The sequence below is a fragment of the Anser cygnoides genome, chromosome 8, assembly GCF_040182565.1.
Source record: "Anser cygnoides isolate HZ-2024a breed goose chromosome 8, Taihu_goose_T2T_genome, whole genome shotgun sequence".
Taxonomy (NCBI): domain Eukaryota; kingdom Metazoa; phylum Chordata; class Aves; order Anseriformes; family Anatidae; genus Anser; species Anser cygnoides.
In genome coordinates this window covers 5,008,405-5,035,642 of record NC_089880.1, presented here as the reverse complement: position 1 = coordinate 5,035,642, position 27,238 = coordinate 5,008,405, and the positions used below count along the sequence as shown (strand labels likewise).

Below are 27,238 nucleotides of genomic sequence, written 5' to 3'. Positions count from 1 at the left end.
AATTCAATGTAAATGGAACAAACAGTGCAATAGCTTCCAGGCAAAAATACTTAGAAGCATCCTTCTAGTTATCAACATGAGAGAACTGGCCAACTTTCAGTGTTAGGAGAAAAATAAAAACAAAAGCAAAACAAAACAAAACAAACAACAACAAAAAATCAAACTGTGTTTCCATTTCAGAAGCACCTAATAAAAAAAAGCAACATTTCTTCCAAAAGCTTATTATTTGGCTTATTTGTTTTCCTTTATTTTTTTAATCTGAAAGAATGGTAATTTGGTGTTGTTTTTTTTTTTTGTTTTGTTTTAATATAGTATTACCAATCTTAAGCAGGATGGAAAAAAAGTAAATAATTTTGTTTTCTGTTTTCTGTTTTCCTTTCTTACTTCTGAAAGAAGAGTCAGGGAAGTTCAAGTTCATTTTCGAGCCATGAAAGCTGATTGTTGCATCAGCTTCAGCAAATTTTACAGATTGGATTTGTTATCACCTCATTTGATATTGTGTGCAATACACATTTAAGTTTTAAAGAACAGCTGTAAATGAGGTTTCAAAGATAAGCAACGATTTAAAAGATTTGCAGGTGTTTCATCCAGAAAATAGAATGTCCTTCTCAGGTCTTTAGACACACTTTATCTTTTTTTCTGTTGAGGGAGTATTTCTGTACAGCATTAAGCAACAGTCACGTATTCTGTATGTATGTGTATGTTACGTACATATGCTGTATATGCAGGCACAGTAATAAGATAGAATCTCTCAGCCGAGAGTTCAGTAGAGTTTGTTCTGTGAACAGCCATGTTTTGAAGGTTAAAATTTATAATTGAACATATCAACCTATTTCTTAACCAAACAATATATGCTACTGTAACCATAAGGTTTCAAAGAATCAAGAAGACACTGATTTCTGTGGAAACTTTGACTTGTATAAGATTCTGCATTCACAATATATTGCTTTTACAGTGTTTCATTCTGGCAGGCTCTAAATGTCTTTCTCTAGCTATATTGTGAATTGGGCCTGGGTTATGGAATATTATAGTAAGGGCCTCTGGAATTCCTCAATCCCTCAAATCTTTGCAGGAAGATTAAATGAATTCTGCAGCAGGTTTTTCTAGGTTCTATAGTAATAACATCCAGGCTGTCTAGACTTTTGTTCTTTTGAGTCTATAGTTGTACTGTCACATAACTAATTAAAGAAAGTTGGCACATATACACAGGTTACAGTTTCCCCTTTACAGGTTACTGTTTGCCCTTACAGCCTTGTAAAAACTTCATACTTTCACCTTTTTAATAATGCTGGCAGGTGATATTAGAGATGGTTCTCATCAATGATGGAGACTTTTAGTTGATAAAGAGACTATAAATGGACTACTTTATGGTTGTATTTCTCTAATATCATATTTAGAAAGTATTAGTAATATTATATAGTTAAGAGGAAAAGAGAATTTTCTTTAATGCTTCAATAAAACATACAATAAAGATAAGATTTATTAAGTCATAATTAAGATAATAAGGAGCCATTAACATTTATTGCTTATAATGATATAATAACATCCCTTATGACTGAGACCCTCAATGATTTACAGCATTGAGAGTCAGACACCGTATCTAATTGTAGATTTTCTTTATTCTGATTTTTCTATGGCATCTAACAAAAGTTCTGAAAAGGTAGAATCAAATATAGAGATAACTATCATGAGGCTAACCAAAGCAATAATTACAAGAGAAATTTAGTCTGTAAAATTGAGAAGAGAACATGGCAGTGTAGTGCTTTCCTGCAAATTGTCTCCATTTCATTTTTCATTAGACTTGTCTTTTTTTGTGTTCTGAAGTGTTTGATATTAGGAGACTGTTTTCAGTGTGGATAGCCCACCCAGTGCATTAACTACTTAGCGAGGGGTGTTTTTTCTACCAAACCTGGAAATACCTGTACAGAAACCTTATTCTGTGGTGTCACTGTGGAATGTCTGACATTCACAGAGGAATTTTCAACAGATGAATTAACCACATACTTCTTATTCTTAGCTGAGCTGTTCCTTGTTGTAGAAAAATTAATTTGAGTGAATGTGCCAGTGCTCCAATAGGCATACATTCAACAAATTTGAGCATATTCTCCCACCCTTGATGCTCTGAAGTCTTGTTCTTCACATTTGCTTTGGCATGCCACAAAGACACTCTAAAGTAGTGAATGTTTCCTCAGATCTCATTAAATCCTTTTAACAGTCTTGGAGGACTCTGCAAAGAGCAGCTTACTCGATGCAGTACCTTTTGGAGTAATGCCACAAAAGTAATCTCTCTGTATTGTGTTTGCATACGAGGTGTAACTGATGGGCACGTTATTTTATAATTCTCAGGAAGCTTATTCCATATAACCATGAGACTGAGACTGGTTCAAAAGACTGTGGTTTTAATTATGTGCACATTCCCAAAATAGAGGAGCTAAAACATGCGTAGATTTTAACCATTTCTGTACCGTATTGGGATAGATTACTCAATTGCACGTTGACTTTTTGAGTTTTGTGTTGTATTTGACACCAACATTGTGTCTATTTCAATAAAGTATTTACGATCCAAACTGAATGTTAAATCCCCAAATTGACCCATTTTAGTTAAAAGAGGTACTTGTATGTTTAATGTTAGGTAGACTTAACCACATTGCTGAATGTTTCCTTTTACCTGTGGGCAACTTAGGCAGAGACCTAGATCTCAACTTTCTTATTTCCAATATGCAAATAACGTTAAATATCCAATAAACAATGCTTAAAAAACATTATATTAATTGTTATCCAGGATAAAAATTATTGTAAGGCAGCACATTTTTCTTCTTGAGGGCTAAATAGGCTGTCAGCACTTTTCCAGGCAAATTAAACAATGCACATTGTTAGAAATAGTAACATGAAAAAGCGTCTGTGTGTATTTGTCTGATACCTCACCAGAAGTTCTCTATCCCAGCCTTTTACTGTCACCCACTTATCACTGACATCAAGTCCTGCTGGAAGGCTGACTCAGCAGTGTCAGCAAAGAGTTGACTTGTAAAATGCACTATATGTCATCTGTAGATCTTTTCATATTTGTAGATAACAGATTGTAATCCTGAATTAGTTGTGATTAGATGTGTCTTACTACTCTGGCCTCTCTTTTTCTCGTACATCAGAGATTTCTAATTCTTTCCCTGCTTTTGTGTCCAGCTGTTCCCATTGCCTACAGTAAGTGCAGGTTATGTATCTTAAGCTTACACAACATCCCCACAAAGGAATCAGTAACTTTTATTGGTTTTGAAAATTAACTTCCTTTATTTATTTCAGTGTATTTTGCTTGGATTTGGTAAAGTTTGGTGGAGAATAAGAAGGATTATGAAACTTTGTTTACTGCATTACTTTATTTTGCATCTTACTGTTAATTTTATGGTAAAATAGATCAAACTTCTACTAAAGAGAAAAAATTTACTCAACTGAATTCACTGGAATTGGTTAACTTTTTTTTCTAGTATATATGCTTTCAGGCTTATTTGTCTTGTTAGAACCTCAGCTTTCCTTTTCTGGGAAGAATCCTTGATGAATAAGTTTATGAAATTGCTTGAGCAGGCTAAACCAACAAAGGTGGTCATGACAATTTCATAGGGAAGGAAAGGAAATGGAAATAATCTATACAGACAGTTGCCTTTTATGCTTCTTTTTTTTTTTTTTTCTGTATACATTTTTCAGAGTACTGCTAGTTGCTTTAAGGATGCTCAAATGTATTTGTAAATCTTACTCCATTTTCCTGTCTCCTTCCTCATCTGTTTTCCCTCTTTCTCTCATAATTTGTGTGAGAATTCCTTATGTCACCCAAGTTTTATAGAAGAGTAACATTATGCCCATACGGATATATGTTTAGGTACCTCACTGTTAATTTAGAGGTTAATTATTCAAATTTTTATTAACCCATGACTCCATTTATTCATATTTTCACTTAAAGTTCTTGGGACTTGTGCAGGTAGATAATTAAGTGCCTAATTCATGACTCCAGGTCTTAAAGCATAGTCATATTAAGTCTTTGTAATTTCTTCACAAAGAACTTTCTACAATTCTGTTTCAGTCTCACAAAGTCAAGACTTCAAGAGGTTAAAATCAAAGAACGTGCTTGTGACTGTTGTAATTCTGTGAAAAATTCTCAAAAAGAAAGAGTGTAAATTTGTCAAACAAATACCTGTGACTACCTGATGACTAAGTCACAGTAGTGAAATCCACAATAATTTATGTGGAACTCCATGTGCTGATATGACTGATTTGATCTGAAAGGAAAGCTCTTCACTGACTAGTGAATCTGCATTGTCAATGCATCACATACAAATACTCAAAAAAGCTATTTAATTAGCAAAGAAAAAATTGAAAACCAACAAGCAAAAACATCTGAAAAAACAGTGCTTTTATAGGAGACCTTGAAAGAAAAAGAGGAAAATTAGCATTTGAGATGCCAAAGATAAAATCAATCAGTTCCTTAGTAAACTTATCACACATGAATAGCCAGTAGCATTTTATGTATACTGTGTGAGACTTCTGAGGGCCTCCCTCTATGTGGACCCATGACAGGCAGACAGGCGGGACTGGGAAGTACAGTCAATGGATCAGGAACAGCTTTAAGCAATTAGGGACATCTAAGCCAAGTGGTAACAGCATGCTGAGTGCTTCTTGCAAGCACACAATCCAACAAAAGCCAGGGCCAAAATTCCATGGCATTCAAGATCAGCACAAAGCAAGCTCCAACAAAATACTGGCTATCTTCCCCTGACTGGGTTCTCTTAGCATATTGTACTAAACAGACATCAGTGTCAGAAGCAGTTTCTGCATTACTTACGTTAGCTGGCAAACTGTGTACTGTACACTGGTCTGTATGGGCAACTTAGAAAGCTGCGTATGTTCAGGGGTATACAGCAAGCCAAGGACCTGAGCTCAACAGATGGGGGCTCCACACATCCTTCTGTAATGGTTGATCAAAAAGAGTTACCTCTTTTGTCTTTTGGTTGCTAATTCTTTATAACTTATTCCTCTGCTTCATGTAGTTTTAATTTGGCTGGGTGAAAGAGGAAGGGCAGAGCACTTTTGAATCACTCAGTGGTAGAGAAAGGGATTACATAGCCTAGACTGACTGACTGAATGGGACGTCTCAAAGCACTCAGTTGTACTCCTGAGGGATTTGTATAAAGAATCAACAGGGAAATTTCTCTGTACATACAGCAGGTCTTGTAGGAAGGTGTCCAACTAAGGAAGCATTAATGAGCAGAGGAAAAATGGAAGAGACAGCCCAGCACCGCTGACATGGGAACAGACATTAATCTGAGAAACACATAAGTATGTAAAATAAAATGAGTTGAGAGTGTTATAGCAAACAGATTTGTAATATATAGCCATAATATGCTAAGAAATTAAGTATTTCATATTTTGTGTTAAGTAAGATAGTAAAATATTATAGAACTAGGAAAATAGGGGAGAGTTTTGATTTTTTTTTTTTTTATTAGAGTTTTCTTTGCTTGTTTCTGTCATTTCTCTTTTTGAAAGGAAGGAGCATTCCAAACTACGCTTTCCTATTTTAAAATATTCTCCAGTTTTGATAATTTGTTAAAGGGTGCTATTCTCAGAGGTTTAAAGTGATTTTGGAAATACTGAGGTAATTTTGAATTTTTCTAGTTCTACATTTCCACCAGTTATGATGTTTTCTCCTTAAGGAAAGAACATGCAGAGGTGTACTAACAAAGTTATTCCTTTACCCTCTTCTTGTTAAAAAGAAAATTAAATTACATTAGAAGTATATAAAAGCTTAACACACACCCCCTTCCTTATGGGGAAATACAGTGGGAGATTGAAGTTAATGCGTTTTGACCTAGAACATGTGCCAATTTTCAACAACCTTATTTTTATGACAGCATTTGAAGCTCCTGAATGAGGAAATTTATAGTGGAAATCTTGGCAGGAATTCACCTAACGCTGTTTAAATGGTACCACTATGTTAAGAAATACACTGAATACCAGACAGCTTTCTGTGGAAAATGATAAACATAAAAAAACATACAAGGCCACTGTAGGGGATCTCAGCAAAGCCATTTTTATTATCCAGAATAGTGGGTCTGTTTAGTGTGATGTTGTTTTTACACATGATATATGGGTATAGAGATGAAAATAACATTTGTTAGCTGTTAATTTTTTCTTTCAACAAACTATATATTGTGTATTTACACAGTGCTTACCTCTTTATTTTTTATTCCAAGAACTGTGTGTCGGGTACGGCCTTTTTTATTTTATTATTTTATTTCCCCCCCTTTTTTTTTTTAGAGTTCAGATGTGATGGAAACTCTCAGAATTATACTGTTGATCACTTGCATGCTGAGCTGCATGCTGCTAGTAGGAAGTGCCCTGAATTAAATCTTAGGAATTTAGACTGGTTCCCAGTGAAGAAGTAAACAAACAGCATGAAAATGATGGAGCAGGAGTTACACCTTCCACCCTCTCCTTTCCAAGCCGGACAGCATGTTCAGCCAGAATTTTACACTTAGTCCATTTGTCCTGTGAACTATAATGAGGATGTCATTCGGAACAGTTGAAAAAATTAAGTAGATAAGTTACATACAAACACAAATGTTAATATAATATCTAATAAATGTATTATGCACCTAGTTTTGTTTTCTAAATGAAAAGTCTTCTGATGAACTGTAGACAACCTTTGTTTTTTATTTATTTTTATTTTTTTTAATTTAACCTGTATATGCTTTCCTGCAGGGTGAGATCCAGCAGTTGTTGATTATAGCTGACCCCAGAGCTGCATATGACTATTGTGAGCATTATAGCCCAGACTGTGATTCCCCAGTGCCCAATGCTGCTCAGGCTCAAGATCCTCAAGTTGATGAGGTGAGTAATCAGTCATGTATTACAAGATTTATTGCACATTAGTGGTTGTGCTGGATACAAGTTACCCAGGGAGCATTTAATTACAGCTAAATGGCATGCATTGTTCCAGACATGAGGAAGCAAGGTTGCAGGAGTACATTAGTTTTTGCTATGCACTCATTTATGTCAAATGTTTGAAGGAACTTACCACATTCGTATTTGAATAACCAGTTTGTTCAACAGAGTTGAATTGTAATTCTTTAAAGAAGATAGCAATACACATTTGCCAAGTTGTACCTATTTGTTCCCCCTGTGTACTGTTGGGATTTCACTGGTGATGAGTGAAAACCCTCAAATGCCACAGTTGAAAGATATGGGTGATATGAGTATTCTGGAACTGTGAAATATTTCTGCTAGAAATGTCATGTATTCTAATGAGCTGTGACCAGTACACAAATGCACTTACACACAAAATTATTTTGGCCAGCTCCACTGGTAGCAGTCAACAGGGATGAAATAGAATCCTTTTTTTTTTTCTGAGGCAATGAAAAATATTCATAGAAACTATTTGTCACTGTAGACAGGTCTCACAACCATAAACTAAGTAATTTACTAATGGCAAGACAGTCCCTTAGATTAGACCTCTCATGCATTATGTCATACATATATCAGAAGTATTCCAAATACTTGTAATAATATTGTTCTCATACTTCCACTGTGAAATGGAAAGCTTTTGCAAAAGGTAGCTAGTCTTAATTGAACTTGGCTCTGGACAGTTGGTATGCACTCAGCTAACTGTGTGTGATCTGATGGGTTGTTGTTACTGATTGCTCAAGAGATCAGCATTAAAAACGTGTTGAATTGTTCTCAGGTGACTGCTTTGAGCCAATTTTGAGACAGAACTTTTCCTAAATATATTTATTTGCTGTTAATATTTATTCCATCTGACTGAAAATTATGTCATCAATTGTTAAGGTCCACGCAGCCCAGAACTCGGTTTAAAGGGACTCCCACATTCATTGCACTTGAGGTGCAGTTCAAGATGTGTCAATTACACATTGGCAGAGGCCTTCACATTACGTTATGGTACATGAAGTCTTTTCTGTCCATGAGCGCTATTTAAACCTTCTGTCTGTGTGGTTGGCTATATAGATCTCCATGCGTCTCCTTGCACTGTATTCCAAAATAGATCAGGCTGAAAGCATATTGTTGGTGTTTTATGGGAAGAAAACAGAAGATAACAAAATCATTTTTTTTCCCTCGTCATTGAATTTCAAAGTAATTTGAGATTTTTGCTGTGGAACTCTTCTGGACTTTGCTGCTGTGCGTCTTGGGGCTCTGATCCTTTTTCTGTTTCCTGTGTGAAGACCTGGAAGGTTTGAATAGGCTAGTGCTTTGCTATTTTGAAATAAGACCAAAGAGGAGTCAGTCTAATAAACTGATTTTTTGGGGAAAGGTTGTTAAAATCATCCCTTGTTATCTTCCTTGAACAGGAATATATCTAAATACTTAAAATATATTATCTAAGTGGGATGTGCTGTCATATCCAAACTCACATCAAATTCTAAGTAGATGTTAATATGTCTTAAACAGATTGTAGGTACTTGTTTGCTTTGACCACTACTGATGGCAATAATGGTTCCTGTTCTTCAGTGTAATACATGTGGGCAAGAAGGCTTGGAATTCACAGAAACCAGTTGGGATCAGACTGTAGATTCAGAGTCTACTCCTTTGATTAAATAGGAATGAAAAATTGTGCTCAATTATTAACAACGAATACAGGTGAATTATTAGACTGTAATTTAGTGTTTCCAAAGGATGTACAACATGAATAAAATAGAGCAGGGACTACCTCCTCTCCATAATGGATGCTAAATCTCCTGCTGTCAAATATTATGCTTAAATATATTGAAGCTGTTTAACACTAGCATCAGTTGAGAGAGAACACTCATTTGAAGATCAAAAGAAAAATAAGCCTTAATATAATTATAAAATCTGTTTATTCACATATTATGAGCACATCATATTGAATGCCTAGTTACATATCGGCTGTCTGTTGAAAACAGTCTGTGAGCACCAAACAGAGAAAGGGAACCATAAAATAAAACAATTGGTACAGTTCTCCTTGAGCATCCTGAACAGACATCATCTATAGCCCAATGCAGGAGCCACTGAAATCAGGAAATATCTTACCATTAAATTCAAAAGCAATTGCAAAAATGCTCCTGGAGTTCGTGTTTTTAAATTAATTTTTCTACAGTTTTTTTTTCCCTGTGATAACACACAGTTTCTGGGGGACCTTCAGAGAAAAAAAAAATAAAAAAAATAAAAAGAGGAAAAAAATAAAAGGTCTTAATTTGTAATGTAACATATTTAAGTCAGTTTAAAAAAAATAAAAAGTTTTTTTTTTTAAAAAAAGTGGTGAACCACCATTTCTATTTGTTTCCATTTATTGCTCTGAGTGGTGGTTCAATCCCTTTGCTTTCTGAACTGAAGACACAATTTTCTTTTGCTATCTGTGAGTTTATAACATAAGTATGTATGAATATTGTCAACGAAGTCAATGAATCTTTTGACACGTGTAATAGTCATCTGAAGTAATCACATAAGCGATACTTGAGGTGTGTTGAGTGTAAAATAGGTTAACTGACAGACTGAATTGCCCCAAATGACATAATTTTCTTCTAAAGGGTAATAAAGCAGCTTATTAATGTAGGCTACTTCATAATTTTTTGAGATGCCCAGAGAAGCTGTGGATGCTCCACCCCTGGAATTGTTTGAGGCCAGGTGGGATGGGGCTGTGAGCAACCTGGTCTGGTGGGAGGTGTCCCTGCCCATGGCAGGGGGGTTGGAATCAGATGACCTTTAAGGTTCCTTCCAACCCAAACCATGCTATGATTCTGTGTGGACTATAAGAAATGAAGCACGTCTTATTTAAGTACTGGAAGGCATTACAGAAGAGAGCAATGCTGATTTGTTTTTTTTTTTTTTTTAGAACTGTTGATTGCAAGGTTAATTCAAAAATGTATTAAAAGATAATATAATTAAAGTGGTCTATTAAAAGTTTGATAGTGATACATGATATAATTTGTAGACTTAGACTTTCATAAAGCCTCTAATTTTTCAACATGGAGTGTCTGAATAAAAAAAAAAAATGCCATTGTATGATAAGGATAAAGTACTTGACAAACAGATCCAAATCTGGCTGCCTTATTTCAGAAACTGCTATAAGAAGAGTGCCATCTCTGAATTAACTTTTTAGTGGAGTTTCTTAGGAGATGTGCTAACAGTATAAAAGTAAGACGTTATTCAAATTTGTCATAGTCTTGATATTGCAAAGTGGTAACCAGTGATGATAATACAACTAAAGGCAAAGTTACACACATAGAAGAAAACAAAGAAATGTAGGGCAAATCTAGAGAACTGTTTAACACACAGTGCAATACAGCCTGCTTACATGTGACAACAAAATTATTTACTGAAAGCAATTTTGGAGGTACATGACCTACCAGACTGGAATCCTAATCACACTGAAAGCCAACATGAAGATTTTACTGTTTGGCTAGACTGATTTCCTGGTTTGATCTTCCATGTTTTCACACAAACTGTTCTGATAGACAGAGGGAAATGAGATCACCAATCTAAAAACTAGGAAGGATTGTGGCTTTCAGTGTCAGTTTTGGCTTAAGCCAGCAGAACCTTAAAACAGTTGTTGGACAGTACCCTCAGAAGACTGGATATTCAAGTAGGGAAACAGTTTGTACAAGAGCACTCAAAGCAAAAGTGTAGCAAAAAAGGGCAGCACATCTTGGTTTGTAAACAAAGGAATGAGAATACAGATCACAGAATCATAGAATGGTTGGGCGGCCTTACTCGGCTGTAATGTTACTTCTTTTATGCCATTGATTAAAACTTTTACTGGAACATCACAGATGGTCTTGGTGTTTAGTCATTAAAACAAATATTGCAAAAATGGAAATGATTCTGATAAAAGCTACAGAATTGTTGTGATTTAGGGAACTGGAAAATTCAATGCGATTGACCTGTCCACGTAATGACAAAAACTTGACAGGTTCCTCAGTTAGCGTATGCAAAGAACCCTCACAAGAAGAAAATATGGACTGCAGACAAATGGAGGGAAAATAAAGAGAAGGAAAGTCTGATCATTTCAGACAGGAAAGCATTGACTAAACTTTTTAGCAATGAAAGAACAAATGACCAATATGGTGTATCTCTAGGTATCTTCAAACCAAGGATAGATTGATGCCCTTTTGAAAGATAAGTTTAAGGAAATGTCATTTATATTTCGGTTGGCTCAGTTACAGGGTAACTGTAAGAAGTATTGAAGTCTGAAAGTATAAAGGAGTTAGTCAAGATGATCTAATAGTCCCTTCTGGCTTTACATCTCTGGGCCTTTGAATTATTGCAGACTAGAACAAGAAACTGATATGCGGTTTAGAGGAAAGAGACAAATTATGTGATTGCAGAGATTATTAATGTGTGTTTCCAGCATTGACTACGAAACACAATGGAAATGGTTGGCTTTTGTCCATGAAATAATAAATCACTTTTGTAGAGTTGCACCTAAGAAGCTAAATAGGATTTTGCTTGATATCACATATCGCTATAATCTCCTGGCATGTCCATAGCCTGAGAATGCAGTTATTGTAAAAAGCTGGATGATTTTTACACCAATAAAGTTAACAGCTGGAGAGAAAGTTTTGGCTAAGAAGATGTAGGTTTAAAGGCAAGATCCACAAAAATACTTTGTTTAACTGAGTGTAATTAACATTGCTCTAGGCAGTACTTGCTTCTGCAAAGGAGCAAACAACCAAATGTAGAAGAAAATTTAAAATACCAAAGGATGTGGTTTTGTGAGCATTTCTTTCACTAGCAGTGCTGGCTTAAATGCATTCTTTCCTTCTCTGTACTCATTTCCAGCCCATGCCATCCTCCCAGTTCAGCTGACAGAGTTGATCATGCATCTGTGGGGGGGGGCAAGGGATGAGATTTCATCTAGACTAAAAATAATTTATCAACCATAAAATGGAGGAAAATAATGGAACATATGGTAGTTATGGATTATAATGGAATATTCTGTAGAATTAATTGTCACAGTAAATGAGCCTGAGGCTCACATCATTGCAAGATCAGGAGTATAATATTGTAATTAAGGTTGGAAAAGACCTTCAAAATCATCTGATCCAGCCATACCCTACCACCACTATCACCTGCTAGACTATGTCCCTAAGCACCGTGTTCAAACTTTCCTTGTACACCCCCAGGGCTGATGACTTCACCGCCTCTGTGGGCAACCCATTCCAGTGCCCAACTACTCTTTCTGAGAAGAAATGTCTCCTAATTTTGAATCTGAGCCTTCCCTGGCACAACTTGAGGCCATTCCCTCTAGTCATATCACTAGTTAGCTGTGAGAAGAGGCTGACCCCCAGCTCTCCACACCTTCCTTTCGGGTAGTTATAGAGAGCAATAAGGTCTCCCCTGAGCCTCCTCTTCTCCAGACTAAATACCCCCAGTGCCCTCAGCTGCTCCTCATAAGACTTGTGTTCCAGGCTCTGCACCAGCTTTGTAGCCCTAATAATAGTTGCATTTGAAAAAAATTGGGTTTGTCTGAAATGGATTTGCTTAAAACATTGACTCTGCTTTCATATGTAGATTTATCGAACACTAATTTAGAATCAGAGTGACCTTACTGATGATCTCAAATGCTGTACTGAGTTTTTCTTTTTGCATATTCTTTTCACATTAGGGTCAGATTCAAAATGCAATTTGGGTCATGCAGCAGAGAACATTTCAATTCCTACTTTTTACTTGCGGGTTCCCTTCATCCCTAAATTAAGTGCTGAGGTCATCCTAAATCAAGTTGAAGAAGAATCAAGCATTTCACAATGGGATTCACAAAAACAGCAAACTTGGTGAATAAAGACATTGACCTAGCCAGCCTACAAAGGGAGTGCATATCTTAAATTCCACCCTGCTCCACAGGCTTTCTCAGCTGTGCTATTCTGATCCCTAGGCTATTCTCATACCTGCCCAAGGTCAACCTCCTGCCTTCTCTCCCATCACTTCTCCCTTCCTATGGGGGGGGGCGTTAGGTAGGAGTGATCTAAGGACTTCAAGTTCCTTGGACCGTGCATTGGAGCTGGGTGCTGTATCTCCCATTCCATTTTAATTGCGTCAGTTCCTTTCTGGATCCAAGTAGCTGTGATACGTGTCTAAACAAGGTCCATTTAACTGGGTAAGTTTTGACTACCTTTTGTGTATAGGCTCTGCAGAAATCTGTTGAATTTGGCTGTTTGCCAGGACTGTGGGGGTTTCTGTGGGCAGTTTAGGCTCAGCCATTAGAACAGAGATGCACACGGGTGACTTTCACCTGCAGAATGCTTTTATTCCTCTGTGTTTTGGTCGTTTGATCAGACCTAAGTGTCATTCAGTTTGGAATTTGAAAACATGAAAGTGCTAGAGTAATAATAAATAGATTAATAGTTGTATCCACACACTTTACTCTTTTTTTTTTATTATCATTTATTTCCACTTTGAAGACATGCTTTAACTGAAATACGTGTATAGCTTGCTTGCAGATAGCTAGGTATGAATCTCCATAACTTGTCAAGTACACAGTGATGACCTCAGCTGTTATCTCTACACCAAAAAATGTTGCCTAGTAGTTACTTGAAAAACTGTGCTTCTGGAGGAAAAAGAGAGGGTATCTGAGTGTAGAAAATAGCCATACTTCAGTACAGCAAGGTACAGCTTCCAAATGGAAGCACCAAACCAAATTATTACTTGATGAGCACAACTCTCAGTTCTCAGAAATTCCAAGCAAAGTCATTGTATTTGATTTACAATAGGGATGAGGCTGCCAAATCTTTTGAGGAACATATTATATCCTGAAATATATTCATTAAGTGTTGAATATTATTATCTTCTGTCAAAAGAGAGTAGCTAAGGAGTTCAGATTTTTTTGTACAATGAAATAGCTTTTGGATAGGGATAATTAAACCACAAACAAACTGGCTGAAAACTTTAGAATATAATCATAATAGTGCATTAGCGTTATTTCAGTCCAGTGTGACGGTCATTTGACCATGCAAATTTTGGAGGGTTTTTATGTAAAGAAAGCAAAGTAAGGCACAGAATTAGCAAGAAATGAGTTCTCTGCTGTTATCCTTCCATCTTAGAATTTTACAACAACAAAATCTGATGGTTAACAATATTGATTGAATGTCTGAGTTAAATGTTGGCATGAATTACTATGGAGCTACTGGTACTATCCATTCAGATACTGTATGGTTTATGAAGATACTGGCAAGTTTGGCTGAAAGTGTCTTTGGGAGAAATGAATCTTCTGTGTTGTTTTTATTTAAGCTTCTTGCTCTATTCTGCTGTTTCTTTATTTGTTTGTTTTCCTTGGAGATTTATTTATTTTTTTATACTGAGGCTTAAGATTATTTCAGTAATCATTACATTTGTTTCATGCTGAACATATAATTAGATTTTAAGAATCAAATATGGGGATGAAATTATATTTAAAAAAAATATCAGCAATACTTTTCCTCAGGAAGTTATGTGCCTATGCTTCTCTTATAAATACCTCATGAATAGCCTGGCTGCTGTCTTGTTTTCACAACCCTTTCTACTATAAATGGAAGTATATTTATTTCAGTTCCCATTCAATCACATATGCTTGGCTAGCTTGCAGAAATTAGATCAGGGAAAGACAAGGTCAGTCTTCATTTTCCTTGATGTTGGATATTACATTTTGTAGAGTGTCATCAGGTCTAATTTTCAATGGCCCCAGTTATCAGGCTTTCAGATCTTCTCTTGGAAGATTCTTCTGCAACCCCATAAATCACACTGTCTGATTTTTGCTGAAGAAATTGCTCTCCAAAAGGTCTCCCCTTCATTTATTTTGGATCTATCCCAAACTAACGGATTACATGAAGATATGAAATGTTTGCCTTTAAAGAAATTAACTAGGTAAAGATACATATGGCCCCCAAATACATCCAACTTGAAGGTTTCAGGCATCCTTTCAGACCATGCTAATTTAGTGTCCGTTCTTTCAGGTGTTTGATCAGAACCACTAGTTTTCTGAAGAACAGGAAGATATAGGAAAATATGTTTATTTTCAATCATGTTTAGAACTGCAGTTAGCTAACTTAGCAGACGTTAAAAATAGTGATCTTCCTAACACTGTCTTTCTTTGTATAGATACGTAGACTTTTTCATTAATCAATTACTATAATATAGAACCTTAAGTGTCAACTTATTTTGACAGGTGCTGTCTTTGAATGTTGAGGATTTTGTTCTTATCTCCTTTTATCTCCTTGTTTATATTACTGCTATGAACAATTTTAAGACTGTGTGAGAGAAAAGTCTTTCTTTTAAATCTTTTAAGTTTCCTTCTGCCCTTGGATTGACATCTGCTACTATTTATTTCTTTATATTAGTATAAAAGTTTTTTGAAGCTCTCATTTTGCTTGATATCCCTTCTTTTATTGCATTTTATAAAAAGTTAGCCTAGAATCTTTCAAAGTAATCTTTAGTTAGCTAGATGATTTAGCATAGTGTTTAGGCAATAAAAAATGAGCTAATTACACTTTGATTTAGCATATAGATTGCTGGTTCCTCGTAATTTCAAAAGGCAAAGTAAAAATAACTAATTTAACATCTTGGGAACAGAGGAGCAGAATTTTAGCATAATTTCTGCATGGATAGCAGAAGAATCCATTTTCAAAATAAGTCTATCTTCCGAATATTTAAGCCATTCCAATGTTGAAATAGGCCTTGCACGCTGATGATCTGCTTCTAAAATTCATCTGATGAAGAAAACAGTTCATCTCTTTAATTGGAATAGCATGGTGATCTGGTAGTGTAATATAATCACTCTGCTTAAGAAAGCATGAGGTCATAGTGGAAAGATTTTGTCCCATCAAGAAACAGCAGGCTTTATTCTTCCTTTCATTTGTAAGAAAACAGTCATATGCAATATTCATTACAAGAACGTCTGTTCTGTAACTATTGGTGGTCTTACAACAGAAGAAAGAGAAACAACAGAAAATTGCATTATGTTTGAAATATGTGTTACCTGATGCCTCTTAGCTGAAATCCCTCCCCAAGTTCCAGCTATTGTCCAATTAGAGGTCCTAACCTAAATGCGAATGCCATGCAGCCAATCTTTTTGATATTCATGAGAAATCACTGGAAAAGTTTATAAAATTGTATATATTTTGCTATTACTATAAGCACTTGGTGAATCTCATCTCTGTTTTCTCAGAACTCTCTGTAACCATCCCGTTATGTAGCAGTATTAGGGTATAGGTAAACTGTCATAGACAGCTCAACTCGAGCAGGATTGAAGTAATCAATCAAAATATACCTGCATAGCTGTGGTAGGTATATTTTTCACTTGGTTATGCCTGAACCCATATGAGGATTATCAGAATGTTCCATAATCTGAATGTCCCTTTAGGTCGTATTCCAGTTTCTTGATTCTCTAGCTGCATTCCTGGCCAGTAGTAACTTCTTTTGTTATATAGCTAACAAAACTATATTGTCTTCCATGACACTTTTCATCTCTATTATACTTGCTTTCATTCCCTGCTTTGATTTCTTGCTGGAGTTAGTAGTCTTGACTAAATATAGAAAACCACAGAGGATACTTTTCCATTTACATTCATTAATTCTAGATGCTTTCTCTTGCATTTTCAAATGTACTTTCTCTGATTAGCAGTACAACCATATCTCTCCATAATACCCCTCCAATACTATGTTCCTTTTTTTTTTTTTTTTTTTTTTTTTGAATAGAGAGAGAGAGAAAAGAAAAAAAGTCCATGGAGATCTTACTCACTTGGCAGTACTCAGGTTCCAGCATGGAAACTGGCATTCCCCATCCATTCCTGTTCTTTTTGTCTGTGTGCCTGCATAGAGTTGCAACCCAGATGTACCACTGTATTTGTGATAGTATTTTTCATATATCACAAAAGTTTCATTTTCATTAATAGAAATGAGTAAAGCACAGTCCTTCAAAGTAAAATATTTTCTATGTGATTATGCATGATGCAATAGATCTCTCCACATATTCATGCTTTAGTATGAGCATTTTCTAGCTCTCATTCATAAATGTCTGGCTTTCCAAACTATGCCTCTGGCAGATCATAGCATAAATATCAATTTAGTCACCACTTTCTTTTTTAATACTAACATATTTGGCACAGATATTTTTCCTTTTTTTTTTTTTTTTTTCTTCCAGTCAACATTTCTGTTTAGTTTATGGCCTCTGAAGAACTTTTTGTAACTCACCATTGTAATTTTAATAGCTGCTTAGTTGGCACATTTCAGCACAGCCATTCGGCTTACCTTGAGCGAAGCAATACTACTGAGATTTGAAAATCAGTTATAATACTGAGCAACACAGAGTTATATTTGAATTGCTAATTGTTCAAAATAAATATTCGAATGACTGCTTCTGGTTTCAGAATAGTTCAACAATGCTTACTAAAAAGGAATCTATGTTTCCAGCAGTTAGTAAAACAAAGCCCAATCAGCATATTTAAATTTTATTCTTGCTACTGAAACAGTCATGCACTCCAAAATCTTCCTCCAGTTGCCCGTTAAGATATTGGATAATATTTAATACAGGTATTGTCTATTGTTTTGGTACGAATAAAAATCACATAGGAGAGTGTTTGATTCATGTTGTTTCACTAAGGAAGCATTTAAAAGTATGTAAAGGGTTTTCACTAGTAGGCCAGAATGACTGAATTTGAAGAGTTATATTCCACTAAAGACTGTTTTATCTCTTGTAGATCAACCTAGTTTGCATAGCCTTCTTGACGGAAGGAAAGCAGGTTTTATGCATTTTCACACTTTTTTAATTATTTCCAAACAAATACATCAGTTTCAATGCTATTCCGTAACTATTTCAAAAAGCCTATTTTTATTCATGGGTTTATTTCCTTACTTACTTTCTCTTGCCACTTATGATCTCCAAGAAACTTGTCACTATGTTTTATTTTCTGGATGTCATTGGAATACTTCATTAGAAACAAGCTGTACTGAGTTGCATTTCCAGAACTGCACAAGTCAGAAAATATGTCTTTATACATTTGCACATTGTTATACATTTACACATTCAGATCTTGTATCATCACTGATCCAAGATACTGATCTTGTATCACTGCCCATGAGGCCTTTGGTTAATATCATTCACTAGTCAAAATGATTCATTGACTTCACTGCTCTTAAGATGGAGTCTTAGCTTACTGAATAAGGAGAGAACAATCACATATTATTTACCAGGTGTAAGTTTAAAATGCTGCTGCTTTTGAAAAGTATAAATAGGATCAATTTATTTCTGTAATGCCAATGATACTGCTGATGAAATCAAAGCATTGTTTAAATTATATAATAGGTAGATATAAAATGCCAATGTACTTTACAGAGAGAGGATATTCTCCACTTAAAATAGTCATGCTTTATTATTTAAATATAGTTTGTAGTTCTCATATCAATATGTGATATAGTTTTGGACAACTACCAAAAGTATTTAACATTCTTTCTATATATTTAGCAAATCTCATGATTAAACTACATGTGTGCAGGTGTAGAATAATCAAGAGGACAATCAAATAAGAATCATCTAACTTTAAAACAAAACAAAACCAAAAAAAAACAAACCTGTCTTCTTAAGAAAAGCTGAGTGTAAATACAAGAAATATATGTAAGGAAAAAAAACCAATACTAATACTATGAGGAGTCACAGGAGTGAAGTAGCAGAAACCTGTTTAAAGGGACTTCTACATGTTTAAGGACTTTCGATGTTATTACCTTACTTCCTGAGGAGATCAACTTCTCCATATTTTCTGTTCAATATGTATTCAAGTATAAGTGCAAGAATTGTATCAAAGGCCTTTGCCAGGGAAATCAGTTAAGCCAGTCATTTGGTCACATGATAGAATGTATTCTGGAATATGGACATTTGTTTTAATCCTCTTTATAATTTCTTCTAAAATGTCAGTCTCTCTTAAAGGTGATGGTATTTATGACTTCCATAAATCGTCACAGTCTTTTTAGAAGTGTAATCCTCTCGGCAATCTAATGGAAGAAATAGATACTGTCTTCATTGTACAGACAATGATGCTGATTTATAGCAGGAGAGAGGAGATTGAAAGCTAGAAGTGGCTAGCTTTCATGGTCCACATTAGAATACTTGTAGGATTCTAAACAAGGGAAAGCATTAAGTTGGTGAGATCCTGGACACAATTCCACCTTCCTTTGGCTTTCTGGGTACATAAAGAAAATTGGTAGCAGCCATGACACTGTTTTTATTTACAAGACAAATCAGTCCCTGTATCTTCAAGCGTGATGGACGTGGTAAGAAAGTTTAAAGATGCCCTTTGAGTAGCACCTGGTACACCTTAGCTAGACCAGTATCTTCATGGCAGAGCCAAGATTATAGCTCAGGAGTTCCTGGCCCTAGCTTGCGTTCATAACATTACACAAGCCAATTTTTAGCATATTTTCTCTTGTAAAAGTTTTGCGGGCAAATCTTAATCTGATACTAGTTATTTTAGATATATGAGCTATGGAGTGATTTATGGCAGCTGAGGATGTGACCTTTAAATGAAATTGTATCAGTAAAATATTGGCTCAGGCAGTGTTTATAATGGAGCTGCCCTGGTTTGGGGAACTCTCCAGCAAACACAAGGATAGCCATGGTTATTTCTGAGTTGTGGCCTCTTCCCTGAATCTGAAATTCTTTGCCCTATTCACGTCAGAATATAGGTAAAGAATATAGGTAAAGACACATTATTTGTGCTTAAAAGATTAAATAAATATATTATTTCTCAAAGGTCAGTTGGAGCTCCTAATAATCCAAACTATAGCTGATTCTTCTATGCAGTCCAATAAAAGAGGATTTTTAATTTTTTTTCCTTGCACTACTACTTGCTTTTTTATTATTTTTCTATTGTGCTTTGAAAGAAATATGGAATTGTATTTTTCCCCCCAACTATATTGAATTGTTCATGCTACTTTAATTACCTTAAGCTTTACTTCTAGGTAAAGGTTAAGATGCTTTCCGGTATTGCTAATCTAGTTTGCTACCACTAACATGGGAATGCCTGATATTTTTCCATTTGCTATGTAGTACACGCCAGAAGATTTTATCGAATATGACTATGAGTATGGGGATGCAGATTATAAAGAAACTGACTCTGTAACAGAGGGACCCCCACTTTTTGAAGAGACAGTAGCACAAACAGAGGTAACAAAATCTGATCTGTTTGTTGTGTGGTGTCCAGCTGTCCCCTACCATGTGGTTTGTCAATTTGTGTCTTCCGTATATAAGCTTAATGTTTTCCTTTCACTCATTTCTTTACTCTGTAACACTTGCTTTCACTTAGGGATGGAAGGCATCACAGCCGACAGCATTCATCTCATGTTCACTTACCCTTCCTTCATTCATACTTTCTCCATTTTCCTTTCATTTTATTTATGTTTTGCCATTCCATCTTCCATAACATTTGCAGAAAAAGAAAGCCATGGTCAAAAAGAAGAAGAGGACAGTGGCCGCTAGCTCAAAGGACAAACCCCAAAAGGCCACAACAAAAAAATCTGAAAACTATGCAACCAAGAAGAAGAAAAGTTATCAAGCAGCAACAAAAGACAAACTAGGGGTAAAGGTAGCAAAGAAATAATCAAGATCTTTCCCAGGCCAAGACTGGAAGATCTCTGATAATGAGAAAAAATACAGTTAACCAGATAAAATGTCTGGCTAATAACATAACCTCAATAAAAGTGATACTTCTTGATTTTTTTCCTACGTTTCTTTTAATAATGTACTTTTTCTTTAATACTAGGCAAACATTGTTGATGAATTTCAAGAGTATAGCATAACCGAAAATGACTACGGGTCTCAGACAGAAGCTCCCTCCAGAACTACTGAAGCAAATGAGGTAATAAGGATGTTTGAGAAAATTATAGGCAAATATACTTGCCTATCAGGTGTAAATGATTAATACAGCACAAACACATTGTTAAAGGATAAATATTAGTCTGTGAAGATATATGCACCTATAACAGCGATTAATAAGATTTTATGCTTTCTCAGCCAATATGGAACCTAGTATTTTCCTGGGCAAAACTCCCCTTGATTCTGTAGAGATCTGCTGATTCTTTAGACTGTCAAGTTGATGATTCTGGGAATCATTCAGTGATGCATGCTGTAGGAATACAGGGTTTGTTGCATTCAGTGTGAATGTGAATGAGGCTATGTCTAGTATAAACTAGGTTAAATACTAAACATAGTCCTCCTGCTCTAAGATGAAGTGAGGTCTCTAATTTTTCGTGCTGCTCTTAAGACACAGCGTAAAACAAGCCTAACTAAAGCAAAAAATAACTGCAACCATAGCAGTATACTGAAATTGAGTTGGAAGACAATATTTCCTTTTAACAGTTCTCCATATAATAAAACAAAATTATTTGATTCTCACTGAGGTACTATTCAAATTAAATGTTGTATTTTGAACTGTCAAAAAGATAAGATGGTTATTTTGATTTATTTTAGAAACCATATTTTTAGAAAGCCACAAACATCAACATCATTTTGTTAATATTAGTACACCTAAAGCCAGTGTTGATTAATATGTTTGCATATTAATAAATGCTAGTTTTAGAAAAATGATGGCTGATTATAGGATTTTTTTTTCATTTTTCTTTTGCGTATTTTTTGCAAAATGAAAATACATTGTTTATAAGATGTACAAAACTGACCCCCAAACATAAAAAAAAGTCCTGAAATTCAAAAGCATTTTAGCTTTATGTTTTGAATTTGAAAGCAATAATTGTTCAATACATCATTTGATTTAGAGAGCATAATGAAAGAGAGGAAAAGGATCCCAATTTGTTTTTTTGCTTTCCTCCTATGCATCTTGGAAGGTGAAGGTAAACTAAATGATATTTTACTTGTTCTAGTGTCAACTGTTCTTGTGTTAAATCTCATGTTTACCTCTCAGAAGTTGGTGATGTGTAGAGGCATTTTTAAATCATTCTGATTCTTGGGCAGGCTAATTATACAATAGTCCAATTGTAATGAGATAGATCCAAATTACTAAATTCTATACTTTTCCTTAGAGGCAAAATCTGGTTGAGAATTGTTTGAGAATTGGCTCAGATCTGCATTTACTCTAGCTGTGAGACAGAAGTCCTAGTCCTGGAGCTAATGGAATTAGGCAACTGTTAAATCAGAATCGGTCTTTTATTTTAACTGCAATATATGTCGACATCATAATTTGAGCAATATATTTTTAATGATGCTGGATGTTGATTAGCTTTTTAATATATTTTTTTTAAGATGACATTAGTTCATCTCTAGAATAACTATCTCATATTAGCAATATCTTAGCTTTGATTCATTTCAAAACAATCCTTTCAAGAGATCTTTGTAACAGAATAAAACAATTCTTTTTTTCTTTTTTTTTTTTTTTTGTTTTTTTCCCCCAAAATGGTTTTGTACATCTCAGATATAGCATTCTTTCAACCAGCTTTGGTGCCTGTAAGTTGATTGCTTGGTTTAACATTTTGCGTAATTGAAGGTGAAAGATGCAAGCAATACTGAGCTTTCAAAAATGTTAAGATTAATCTGGGTTTTGCAGTTGGAATTTGACTAAGCTAAAAATACAAATAAATTGCCATGATAGACATGAGTCAAGACTTTCTGAGTGACAAATAAACTGTAAAATCATGAGGAAAAGGAGTTGAAACATTTAGCTTGGCATCAGGATTTGTAGACACAAGATAGTGAAGGTGGCTCGGCTTAACAAAAGCGATGCTTGCACTTCCTGCACATTGTTATTGCAAACAGGTCCAAATTGATTCACTACTTATTGTGGCGTATACGTTAGCTCTGAATTCATTCGCTGCTGTGTATATGTTCATTCCTGAATACCTGTAAGTGTGAAACCAAGCAGGGACACAGCTATATTTGACACTAAAGTAACATTAAGCAAGCAGTACACATAGTGTACTGGGTACATTGAATTAAAAGTCTTTGGAGATTTAAAAAAAAAAAAAAAGTGTATGAAAGCATCACAGCATCACTTCTTTGTACTACACGTACAAAAATCTTTTAATTATTCTGAAAGGATGGACTTCATTCTTTGAGACTCTAATTAAAAGACAATATGCTGTAGTTCTACTGTTCTTTCTTCTTTTTGACAAGTCATCATGGTGGTTCAGCATATGCTTATATTGCTTTACTAACATTAACTCACATATTCCTCCTATTCCCAAATCTTTGCTACTGATATGAATAGCAAAATCCTGTTGAAGAAGTATTTGCTGAAGAATACATAACTGGAGAGGATTATGATAAAAAAGCTGAGGAAACTGAATATGGAAGCAGAGGAGTAGACCTCAGTGAATCTGATCTTCTGGTAGATGGAGATTTAGGCGAATATGATTTTTATGAATATAAAGAATATGAAGAGAAACCAACTGATTCCACTAATGAGGAGTTTGGTCCAGGTGTTCCTGCAGAGACTGATATCACAGAAACAAGCGTAAGTTGATTGAAAGCATAATGCAGATTAATTTAATTTAGCAATTCTTTTATAGTTATATAGTCTCGGAATTGTAAAGAGCCTGACGCAGAGCTCCTTGCACATATGAGGTGTATTCACACTATTTTTGATAGACTTTGAATCAAGCCCATTATGTTCTTTTAGTAATCCTGTACATTTTGGTTTTATTAAATGCATTTTTTTGTAACTTCTGGTGAAGGGAGTAAGGGAGGATTGAAGATAGGAGGGAAAGACAAGAGGAGAGATGTAATCCAAGAGTAGATAAAATGAACACAGGTTTTTAAATTTTTCTAAACTAGAGCTAAAGCTGGAAAGGATGTGATTTCTAAAACAGGAGCAAAAACTGTAAAAAAAATGTCAATGTTGTTGTATGATTACCTTAAGAAGTTGAAATGTGTTTAAGTGCCTAGAATGTTTTTGCCTCTGCAACCTTCCAATGATAAAACTAATGATTGGGAAGGTGAAGGTGTGAACTCATTCGTGAAAATAAGCTTCGTCAGTGGTGACAGTTTTATGACCTTGCAGGAGTGATTTAGCAGCTCAGTATATTTAAAGGAAGATAGAATGACATGGTGGATCCTGTGAATCATGCTGTTTTTTCTATGTTTTATAGCTCTCTCTTTCCCTCTGACTTAATCACAGGCTTCACAGAAAGGCTTTAATTTTCCCTTAGTTGTGCCAAGATCTTCATTTACCAGTTTATCGGACTGTAGAAGCTGCAAAGAAAACCAGTGTGACTAAGACTGGAAGCAGAATTAATTCCCATTTGGATTTTTAATTGAGAAGGCCCTGAGTATAGTAGGAAAGGAGTTTTCTTTTCAGTATTTGCTCAGTCTTATCTTTATTTTCTCCTCACAATCTTGAAATTTTAGTTTACAAAGGCTCCAACAAATAAAAGCAAATGCTGTGAGATTGCTTTTCTCTGCCAACCTTGAAACCCATACTTCTGTATTTCATTTATCACTCCTTTATAAGCCCTGTTGGGGTCATTGTATTTTTTAATGATCCTTATCTGTGCAATGAGATACAAGCTTACTTTTCTCCCTCTAGCACAGTTGGGGACACTGTCAGAATGACACAGAAAAGGTCAGATTATCTGCATTAGCAAAGAGCCCATCAGGCACCATTTGTGCCTGCATTAAGCAAATGGCTGTGTAGACTCTATCCCCTGGTGTAAATTTCACCTCTAAATGCCTTGCTCCAAAACTGAAGGAGCCAGGAAGCTAGAATTAGAACTGAGGCTCTAACCTGTGCCAGCTTTATTACAGCTCTCATCTGCTGAACCAGAAATATCATATCATTTTCCTTTTACATGCAAATGCATTTAAAACAAGTTCAGTTCTAACTTTGATGCAAAAGACAAGATGAAAAGTACTCAGTACCTTGGAACTTTCAAGAAAAGGGCATTTTTTTAAAAAACATACTTAATGTCCTTTTTTACATCAATTTTTTTTGATTGGTATAGCTTGTACCTGTGATGTATTTTTCACAGTATAGATCAGTTCCAGCTTTAGCTTTCAGTTACAGGTTGCTGCAATTTTTTATTGTACCAGGTCATTAGGCCTTCTATTAATTTTTGTTTTGGGGGCTGTTTTTACTGGTCAGGTGACTGGACACGGGGCTTATGGAGAAAAAGGCCAAAAGGGAGAACCAGCTGTGATTGAACCTGTAAGTACAGATGCTATACAGTGCTAAAGAAAAACTCACTCACATGTGTAGACTGTTGAGAAATCATTTTCGAACTAAGTCATTAATGACACGATGACAGTAATCTTATCCATGATAGCTGAAACAATCACCTGCAGTGTGGACTGTGTAAAGGTGGAAACAGACAGTAGCCTGTTCATCCTTCCCCTTCTGTTGCACAAAAGACTAACCACAGGTCCCGTAAAACAAAGAGAATCTTCTTGTGGAGAGGACAATGCATAAATGTGGTCTTCAGGCTAGATAGTAACTGCAGCTTGGACAGAGAGAGCTTCCAACTTCCAGCATAGGTAACTACAGGTTTCAGTATGGGCAGGAAAGTCCCCCTGAGAAGCTAAATAAATTCTTGTATGTTTAACCCATGCTCATGCAAGATACAGTTACTTTACATCCATAATACTGAAGAGGTATCCACCACCGCTCTCCAGCACTGTTGGAGTTCACTACAGATAGCTTTCAGCTTGCTCGTCCAGTCTTCTTTCCTATGGAAAGCCAGGTACAAATGGGAATCATATTCCTGTGTATTATTACTGTGACGTGAAATTCAGACTAGCATCTGCACTTAAAAAAAATATAAAATAAAAATAAATAAAGAAAAAGAAAGGAACTAGGAGGTGCTATAAGACCCACAACATAAAAATAATCAGTTATTCACATAAAATTATTTTAACGGTATATTAAAAATAAATTGTTATTGAGGATCTAGTTCTATGATGTCCCTCTACCCTAGAACTCTTTCTCACTTTTAAAGCAACAGAATTCAGATTCTAATTCCAGTAAATGATCTATGAAGATCCTAACATAATTACTCATTAAATAAACCAAAATAGGTTTAAAATATTATATACCAGTTGAATTTCAAGGATATTTATTTTGTTAATGATTTTTAATTGAAAACTCATAAGACAGAAAGTAAGATATTCCACAAAGTTATCCAACAAAATTCCATACTATTAAACTGTGTGGGCAGAAAATCCTCAGAAAAGTTTATCATAAAACTAAGAAATATTAGCTTTAGTACTTCAACTAAGAAGTTGTTCTATATCTTTGTCTAAGACATGACTAATTTAGTATCTTTTTTTCCTCCCCCCTCTAGGGTATGCTTATTGAAGGACCACCAGGACCAAGAGGACCTGCTGTATGTAGATTAATTACAATTTCATTTTATTGCATTTATTATCCACTGTTCTTTGGTATTCGTGAGTTAACACAATTAAAATTAGTCTCATCATAGTTCCCAAGGAGTATATTGGTCTTAGCATTTGAAGAAGGGAGTAAAAAAGGCTCATCTGAATTTTCAGTGAGAGCATGCTGCAAGCTGAGTGCATGTGAAAATCAAATACTTTTGAATATTGACTATAATCCTTGTAAGAAAAAAAAAAAAAGCCCTCTTACATAGGATTTTTTTCCAAATTTATATTCAATATAACTTTGCAGAAAAAAAACATAGTACAAAAACATGCTGGAAGACATTATTCAACATAATAATTTGTCATTCATTTTCCACAGGGTCTTACAGGTCCCCCAGGTTTACAAGGCCCTGTTGGTCCACCAGGTGACCCTGGTGAAAGGGTAAGTCAACATACAGATTTTCCTGGGTATTCATGGTATGACTTGCACTAATTGTACAAGAGTAAGTGAATTAGATCCTGATCTGAAATACATACATGTGGTTTAAGAAACTTCATTGGAACTGACACTTATTTACTCAATTGAGTAAATCAACTGAAAATCTGAGCAAATATTTAATTAATGGTAAAAATATCTACTGTAAATACAAGGGGAAAAAGGTTTCTATTTGTCTATATTTCTCTGCATGTGAGAACAACGATGGTGTTGCTGTACAAAATCAATATACACATAGGAATAATGAAAGTGATGGACAATATTTAGACGATCTAGATGATTTAGATGATTTAGACAGAATTTATTGGCCATATTAAGTAATGTACTACATGAAAGCCCATATCCGGTCATGAATATAATAGAAATTTAAACTATTATGTAATGAATATAATTGAAATTTAAACTATTACTTTGGTGTTACATGTTCTCACAAGCCTTTTCTTACTGCCACA

At 35.1% G+C, this 27,238-nt stretch overlaps 1 protein-coding gene across 4 annotated transcripts in view; it reads left to right on the top strand.

The window, feature by feature from the left end:
* COL11A1 (collagen type XI alpha 1 chain) overlaps positions 1–27,238 on the top strand; it is a 139,537-nt gene that overhangs the window by 25,787 nt on the left and 86,512 nt on the right. Inside the window, exons 5-12 of one of the 4 annotated variants that reach the window (XM_013186558.3) lie at positions 6,745–6,873; positions 20,024–20,140; positions 20,406–20,552; positions 20,736–20,831; positions 23,190–23,435; positions 25,062–25,124; positions 26,257–26,298; positions 26,670–26,732. In XM_013186558.3, coding sequence (XP_013042012.1) covers positions 6,745–6,873; positions 20,024–20,140; positions 20,406–20,552; positions 20,736–20,831; positions 23,190–23,435; positions 25,062–25,124; positions 26,257–26,298; positions 26,670–26,732 — 903 coding nt within the window. The remainder of the gene's footprint in view (positions 1–6,744; positions 6,874–20,023; positions 20,141–20,405; positions 20,553–20,735; positions 20,832–23,189; positions 23,436–25,061; positions 25,125–26,256; positions 26,299–26,669; positions 26,733–27,238) is intronic. The other 3 variants (XM_067001898.1, XM_067001899.1, XM_013186556.3) reach the window with 3 other exon arrangements.